We start from the raw sequence: 9,097 nt of genomic DNA on the forward strand, positions 1-9,097 counted from the left end.
AATCCATCTATTAAATGTTTACTATATTGGGCATTATGCTAAACATTAGGATACAAGGAAAGGTAAAAATGGTCTCTGCCCTCAAGGAGTTCCCATTATAATGGAGGCACCAACATGCAAACAATTATGTACTTCCAAAATACACATAAATGGAAGACACTCATATTTGGGATTATGTGGTAGGGGTAGGGAGAAGGTAGAGAAAAGAACCAGGAAAAATTTTCTAGATTGCAATTTCTTCCCTAATTTGCTTTCTTCAATCCTCCAGGTAACATTATGTAAATGGAAATTCCCATTATGAATGGCAAAAGTTCAGCTCACCTTTCTCTCCATCTCAACAACTATTCAATTATGAACATATGGCAGGTAAAGCACAGCCTGCCTAGGTAAGTCTAAGACTGCCTCTGCCTCTTAGAGCCCTTAGATGCCTCTTCTTTTTTGGTTTTCTTTCCTAAATATGGGGGTTAAACATCAATCTCAGGATTGATGTGTGAACAGCTAGAGAAAGATGTTTGAGTCTGGCCATTTAGTTCCATACTAGAGCTCTGAAATCACATAAATAACAAGATATAGCCAATGACAGCCAAATTTTCTTCCATTGTTACAGGGAAACATCAAGGAAAGGTGGATTTCTTCCCACATTTTCCAACTCATACCCCATTATTTGGCCACTTCTGCATTCTTATGTTAGACCAAGAAGCAACAGACCGAAGTCTACTCAGAAATCTTTGAATAAGAAGTACCTTTGCTCAACTTTTGGCTGCTCTCTATGTTATAACACCTTCATAGACAAAGTAGAAAGCATCATGATTTATTTTCCCAGTGATGGAAGTCACATTACAAATATTAATGAATTTTCGCTTACATGTAATTGAAGGAAAAAATTTAAAAACATTAATGAAGTTATTCATATCCTATTAGTAATAAGTTATTAAAATGTGTTTTTAAAGGATGCCAAGTACCAATCATACTTACTGTTTAGGCCTTCCTTATTTACTATGGAGCTACTTCCAAGAGCCTCATAGTACTGCTGATTGCTCATCAGAGTATGCATACCAAGGATAGCTATAGGGACAGAGAGATAGAGAAAAAAGAAAATAATTTACTGACAATTCTCTCAAATTGTAACAGATACAATTGACAAGAGACAACTCCCATACCAAGAAAATTATTTTCATGTCAAAACTAAATTAAACTTCTACAAAATTTTGTCTACATCCAGATGAGGAGTGGGAAAAGTTCTAGGTCTGGAGTCAGGAAGAACAGAGTTCAAATCCCTCCTCAAACATTTACTAACTTGTGTGACCCTTGGCAAGCCACTTAACTTCTGTCACAGCCTCAGTTTCCTCTTCTGTAAAGTAAGAGTCATAACAATTGCTGTTATGACTACCTCACTGGGTTGTTGTGAGTATCAAATGAGATCACATTTCTAAAGTATTTAGTACAGTGCTTGGCCCATAGAAAATGCTTAATACATAATTATTGACTCATTTGGTTCTTGAATTGATGGGGCCAATTTTTTTTAATCAGCTGGCTGTTAAGTTTTTAGTGATGAATTTAGCTAAGGCAATCATTAGGAATAAATGTACAATCCTTTCCTGGATTTATACTTAAAGCCTTTTCAGTTTGTTAGCAAGTGTCAGAGGCAGCTAGGTTACACAGTGAATGAAGTGTCAGCCTGGAAACAGAAAGACTCTTCCTAAATTCAAATCTGGTTTAGATACTTACTACCTGTGTCTCTCGGGCAAGTCACATAATGTATTTGATTTAATTATCTCATCCATACAATGAGCTGCAGAAGGAAATGCAATAGATGATACAGTAGCCAGGAGATAATAGAAACCAATTGTGAATGTATCAAATCACTCCACTATTCAGAAAGAATTATATTTGGAATAAAATAGCAAGTATTTATTCATTAGCTTAATGGTAAATATAACTATGTAAAACTGGTAACTATGTAACTGGTAAAAATAACTATGCAGTGGTTTGGTTATCAGGAGACATATATTATCCTTTTGGCTCCCCTGTAAATTATCTTTGTGATCTCGGATAAGTCAACTAAACTCAGGCACAGTTTTCTTATCTATAAAATGGGGGATAGAGCAGAGGAAAGAATTGGATTAGAAAGTCCCTTCTAGCTCCAAACAAATGATAATTATAACTGGAGTACTGTACCACAGATATATTTTCTTTTTCTATTATATACATTGCATGAAGCTGGGAATGAAAATAGATGACTTTTGTTTAAAACAATAACAACAAAACTTCACCAAACTCAAAGAAATGATCTCTGCAGTTTTGTTTCATTTTTGGCAGACAATGGACCACAATGAATTAGCCCTGGTGAACTGTGCCCACTTGATTTAAAACAAAACACCAAGACTTCATCTAAAACTCAAAAAGAGCTATTTTTGAACTCTGAAAAAGAACATCTTGTTCTTTTCTCTGTTTTTGTTTTGACATAGTTTCCTCTGTTCCTAGTTCTGCTTAGAACTCAGGGAGATAAGACACAACCCTGTGTTTTCCAACTGTCAACCCGGTGGCTTGTGAATAATGGCTTCAAACTGTGGAGAGGGGAGGAACCCAACTCTACTTGTTGAATATACACCTCTCCTCTGCCAGTCTGTCTAAACTAGGCTCCCTGTATTTAGTCTCATTTCTTATTTGACTTTCACTTTAAAGAATAACAACAAGTGATATTTATAGAATGCTATATATTTGCCAAACCCTTTACATACATTGTCTCTTTTGATACTTCCAACGATTCTGTCAAGCCAAATCACCATGATTTTTATTTCCATTTTATGGATGAGGAAATTTTTTTTTTTACTTTAATTTTAAACAAATACAAAACGAGAAAAGAAAAAAAGTTAACATGCACATAGCAGACCATAGGAGAAGATTCAATAAAAAACAATAAATTTCCTTTTCAAGAAAACCTATATAATAAATACTACATATTGATTTCAAAGCAGCCCAGCTTTCCTTTCTTCTTTGTTGGGTTTCTTTTGTTCTCTGCTGTATACTTTTTACTTTACTTTTTTTTACCCCTCTTCCTCTTCCCCCCACTTCAAAGAAGGCTACAATTAAGCATGCATATAAATCAATATATATATATATGCATATATATGTATAATATATATATGCACACAGATACACGTATAAATATACACATATATACACATATACACTCATATGTGTAAGACCATACTATGCTTATTTCCACTGTCATCTGTTTTTCTGAAGGTATATAATATCTTCCTCATAAGTCCAAGTCTTTCCACGCTTTTCTAAATCAACCACATTTCCTATACCACACAAGTATTCTAACATCCTACCTGAGTTTCTATGAAAGATTTTTTCCCCCAATTTTCTGCATTCTTCCTATTCTTGGCTACATAGATTTTATTTATACAAGAAAACTTTAAAATAATCAAAATTATCCTTTTTACACTTCAACAATGCTTTTCCTTATAATATGATATAAAATCTGGTATTGCTGAAACTACTTCCTTTACATTTTTTCCCTGGTTTCTTTGAAAGAAACTTTTGCTCTTCCAAATGAACTTTCTTATTATTTTTTTAACTCAGTAAAATAATTTTCAGTAAGCTGGAATGATACTGAATAAGGAGGTAAGTTAGATAAAACTCTCATTTTTCAGATTATGGAAACTGTTTTAAGGGGGCTAAGAATTTGCCTGAGGTTACAAAACTAGTAAATGTCAGAGAATTAAGATTACAACCCAAGTCTTTTTTTGTTCTAAGTGTAATGTTCTTTCCATTACATATAGATGGTGAGACATTAGAACACTGGGACAGAGTGAGATCTTTAGGGATGATATATATGGATAATTAATGTAACCTATATTAGGGAAATTAGGTGGCACACTGGATAGAGTACCAGGCCCAGAGTCAGGAAGTTGTAATTTAGTCATTTCAGTCATGACTCTTCAAAGCCCTTTTTGGGATTGTGTTTGCAAAGATATTGGAATGGTTTGCTATTTCTTTTTTTAACCCATTTTACAAATGAGGAGATTAAGTCAAACAGGGTTAAGTGACTGTTTGAGACCAAATTTGAATTTAGGTGCTCTATCCACTATGCCACCTAGCTGCCCCAGAGTTAGGAAAACAGTCCTGAGTTGGCAGCCAAAGAGGCAAATGAAATTTAGGCTGTGTTAGGAGAGACATAGTGTCCAGAATTAGAGAGAGAAACAGAGACTCATTACATTGTGCTCTAATCAAATCCCATCTGGGGTATTAGGTTCAGTTCTGGCCATTACATTTTAGGAAGAACAGTGTAAGCTAAAAACACAGAGAAGGACATCAAGTGCTAAAGGGCTTCAAGTTCATGCCATTTATTCTCTGGTGAAAGAAACTGCCTTAGAAAAGAGGAGGCTTACTTATCAGGGGGAAAAGGGAGATCTGTCTTCAAGCATTTGTAGAAAACAGATTTGTTTAGGTTAAATCCTGTCCAGAAGTAGAATGGGCTGCCTCAGGATGGTCCTTTCATTGAAGGTTTTCAAGCAAAAGCTGATAACTATTTTTCACTGATATTATGCTTGTTATTCTTAGTCAAGTATAGGTTGAACTAGATGGTCTTGGAGGTCCCTTCCAAAACTGAGATTTTGTTATTTCCATCTTTGTGCCTATATTCATGCAATCCCCACTCCCTAAATAACTTCTCCCATTTACCTACAAAATGCTATCCACCTATTCTTCAAAACTCAGCTTACATCTTCCTTCCTCAAGAATTCTCAAAGTTATTCTCTAGTCTATACTGTTTTAACTTAATAGGCACTCATTATATCATTATATCATAGTTAAAAAAAACAAAAAACAAAAAACAAAAACCAGAACCTTATCAGCTCCTGATAAGGAATTTGCTTTACCAAGATAGATTAGTAGCTTCTCTGAAAATTATTGTCTCAGAGAATTTTCTCAGGTGAAGTTACTTGCCCACAGCCACAATTTGTCAGAAGCAGATCTTAACCTAGTTCTTCATCATTTTGGGGACCACTGTTTATTCACTAGATTCTTTCAGTTCTTCCCATGACAGCATATGACAAAAGGTCTCTTCCAGGTCTAAGAACCTATACTTTGGATGAATTAAACTCTAACAATGTCAGTTTTATGGAAGTAGAGCCATGGGGATAATTGATCTTAAAATGTGAATCAAATTCTAAAGCTAAGAAATCCAGTTTTCTTGCAGTTAAGGGGATATTTTTGTCAAAACCCAGACACATGAGTTAATTTGTTTTAAACTAACATCCACTACAGGCATGGGTCAACATTCTTTTAGTCCAGTTTCTTAAAAACAAATGATCACTATTCTCCTTTCCAAACCCATTGCTGGCCCCAAATTAATGTGTTTGTTGAAAGAGTATTGGTCTTCGAGTCAGATAAGCTGGTCGCAAATCTGAGTTCTGGCACATATCAATTTAGCTCTATAATTCTGGGTAAGGTGCTTGAACTAACTGAGCTTTTTTTCTCCTCAATCTAATGGGGATAATGGGACTTATAATACATATTTTAGAGAGATAGTGAGTGGAATTGCTTTGAAAACTGTGAAATGTTAGATAATTGTAAGCTAATATTAATACCAACAAATTTACTTTTACCATCTAGTTATTATTCATCAAATTTTTTATGCCTTTAAATATAACCAAAACATTTTTTAAAGTATCTACTCTTGTCATCATTACTCACACACTTAATCTATCTTAAAAATAAAAAGTATTTTCTCCTACAGGTTGGCCAAATTGGATGACAGTCATCACACAAAAAAGGATTCTTATGGTATTTCGCAGAGAACTTTCTGTTAAGATAACTGAGAGGTGCTGCTAGGGTCAGACATCTACTTTCCACTAAAGAGTTTTTCAATTCATCAGAGGCAGTATATTCTTAAGTCTTTTCTGGATGCCTCCAGCTATGAATCCAAATCTCCAAAATATAATAATAATAATAACTTCTGACAATGAAGCTAAGGTTAATGAATCCTCTCCTCTTTGGGGGAAATAAGGTCATATGATAGCTTCAGTTCAATGAATAATGAGTAGGTGGAAACATAATAAAGAGAACAGAGGAAGCCTTCTTCAAACCCTTATAATTATAGTACCATCCTCTGTTAATCATTTCTTATGTATACTGTATAGAGCTTGCTTTGTATATATTGGTTTGCATATTGTCTCTTCCATTAGATTGTGAGCTCCTTGAAGCAGAGAGTATATTTTGCCTCTTTTTGTATCTTTAGTGATTAACACAGTAGCTGGCACATAATAGAAGTTTAATAAATGTTAATTGATTGACTCCAGGAGTGTGAAAAAAAAATAAAGAAAGCAGATCACAACCTAATGATATGATCTGACCAAGAGATGAAATTGATAAGGACGTGGAAAGTGTTCTGAACAAATTTTGACTAAAAATTTCCCTTGAAGCCTAGGATAGCTTTAAGAGATTCTATAATTAGGAAGACTATGTTGACTATTCAATGCTCTTGTTTTTGTGTATTCAGTGCAGGTAGTTTGAATGAGTTGAATTATGAGAAAATTCTTTTCAGTTTCTATTGGATACCTCCATACTTCATGCAAATCACCTCTTAGTGATTTAGAATTTATTTTGTTGTTATTGTTGTTCTACTTTTGCCTTTTGCATTTATACATTTATTTCCTTTTAACTATACCTCCTCCGTTCCCAATCATTAAAGGTTCTTTATAACAAAACTAAAAGAAAAAAAAGTCAAAAGCAATAAACAGAAATACAACTAATTGCATATAGAATTTTTCATATGCATATTCCTAACCTTCCTTAGTGTGAAAAAACATGTTTTCTTATCAGTTCTTAAGAACAAAGATTCATTGCAGTTTTTCAGAGTTTGGCTGCTTTTTACTGAACTTCTCAGGCTACATTTCAGTAAATATGGTTCAGTGATATTTCCTTAAGAGAGGAGGAAGTACATCATGAAGTGATTACAGCTTGGTGATCCCATGTGAATATAAACAAAGTCACTGAGGTATTGGTATATTATACCAACTGTTTGAAATGAGTGTGGGACTTATAGTTTAATTTAAGCATGCTAGAAGAAAAACCAAGCAAAGATTATGAAGAGCATCTTAAGAAGGAAAACCCTTGGGTCATGCAAAAAAATTATATGTATATATATGCATATATATATGAGGAGAGTACGTAGATATATCACACACACACACACACACACACACACACACACACACACACACACAGAGTAAGGCAGCTAAGTGGCAAAAAGAACACCAAGCCTAGAGTCAGTAAGACCTATGTTCTTGAGTTCAAATCTGACCTCAGACACTTACTAGATGTGTGAATATGGGCAAGTCACTTAAACCTGTTTGCAAGGGTTTAAAGGATTTGAAGAACCCAGTTCTTCATCTGTAAAATAAACTGGAGAAGGAAATGGTAAATCATTTGAGTATCTCTGCCAAGAAAACTCCAAATGGAATGATGAAGAGTGAGACATGATTGAACAACAATAAATACACACACACAGAGTTAAAAAGTGGGTTTCTGATTGAATTATTATGAATACTGTGATATTATGACCAAGGCACAAATAAGCTACTCTGAGACTAACTTGGAAGCAGGAAATTTAGGGCTGGTCAAATAACTTTAAGTACTTAATTATAGTTCCCTGTTGCATCTATTTTAAACTTACTTTTCCTTGGTAAATAGAATCCCTGGCCAAAAACAACAAAAATATATTTGTGGCCTATGGTTTAAAAGAGAGATGATAGGTTGAACTTCCCCAGCATTTGAGGAAATTCTACTGATAGTGGTTTGGAATACAGGAAGAGACTTAGCTATGGTGGTCACATGGAACTTCAAGCTCAGGACTTTATTAGATTATCTAAATCCTAATGAAATAATATACGGCACAGAGCAAGAAATTCCTTCATAAAATTTTTCTTAAACATACAGGTGATTCTTCAGAAATTTTAAATGACTTGGTCAATGACTTATAGCAACATTTTAACCCAGGATTTTCCCACTTTGATTTTGGCTCCTTATCTACTACATGTTGATAGTTTTCCACATGGATGTGTAAAGGCTAATTCCCAACATAAGAAATATTTAATGCTCATAAACTATGCCTGGAGTCATAGAACAAATATTTCCTCAGCTGATTGAATTTGTTTTATGTAATATTAAACTTAAGGAACTATTAAAGTGGGGACTAAATTATTTCCTACAAATTCAAACAGCAAACTTAAAGAATTTCACAAAGAGAATGTATTCAATGATGGTCTGTGCTAATGAAGTGCCTGCAATTGCATTCTAAGATCCTGAGATTTTCTATCAATAGCAGACAGTGTAATGCAGTGGAAAGGACACTTATTTTTTATAACCAGAGTACCTGAGTTTGAAGCCCGGCTCTGCTACTTACTATCTGTAAGTAGTAGAGATAGGAGGTTCTCCTGGCTCTGTTGTTGTTATGTCATTTAATCATGTCTGACTGGGCAAAGATACTAGAGTGGTTTACCATTTTCTTCTCTATCTCATTTTACAGATGAAGAAATTGAGGCAAACAGAGTTAAGTGACTAGCTATTAAGTGTTTGAGGCAGAATTTGAACTCTTCTTGATGTCAGGTCCAGCACTCCATTCAATGTGCCACCTAGCTATCCTCTAAATGATAGGGATACAGAGACAAAAGATAAATCCTGTCTTCAAAGAGCTTTCAATTTAATAATAACAGAAAAATGCCAAGTAATTCTTTATGAAAATGAAGTAAGCAATGGTTCTTTTTCTAATAGCACTTAATTACCAAAGCAAAATCCCATCATAATATGACTTAACAAAATTCAAACTTCCTAATTTCCAGAATATAGTGTTAGTTTAAATTAAAAGGAAAACTTTTTTGGAAGTTTTTAGCAAACTAGTAAACATAAGCAGATGAAAAAATTATTTAAAATGTTTCTGAGACATTTCTTACCTGCAATGTCACACAGTTCTGCATCAGATGCATTGGCTAGAGCCTCCTCTAATTCTGGTTCTAGTGTCACACTTTCCAAAACAGGATCCATTGGCTTTTGCTTGGGGACCCATATTTTCCCTGCAAATGTA

At 34.3% G+C, this 9,097-nt stretch overlaps 1 protein-coding gene across 1 annotated transcript in view; it reads right to left on the bottom strand.

The window, feature by feature from the left end:
• Positions 1-9,097, bottom strand: part of TMOD1 (tropomodulin 1) — a 116,656-nt gene that overhangs the window by 24,822 nt on the left and 82,737 nt on the right. The window contains exons 4-5 of the mRNA XM_051995685.1: positions 8,967-9,086; positions 976-1,065 (exon numbers count right to left, since the gene is read on the bottom strand). Coding sequence (XP_051851645.1) covers positions 976-1,065; positions 8,967-9,086 — 210 coding nt within the window. The remainder of the gene's footprint in view (positions 1-975; positions 1,066-8,966; positions 9,087-9,097) is intronic.

The sequence above is a fragment of the Antechinus flavipes genome, chromosome 1 (assembly GCF_016432865.1).
Source record: "Antechinus flavipes isolate AdamAnt ecotype Samford, QLD, Australia chromosome 1, AdamAnt_v2, whole genome shotgun sequence".
NCBI lineage: Eukaryota > Metazoa > Chordata > Mammalia > Dasyuromorphia > Dasyuridae > Antechinus > Antechinus flavipes.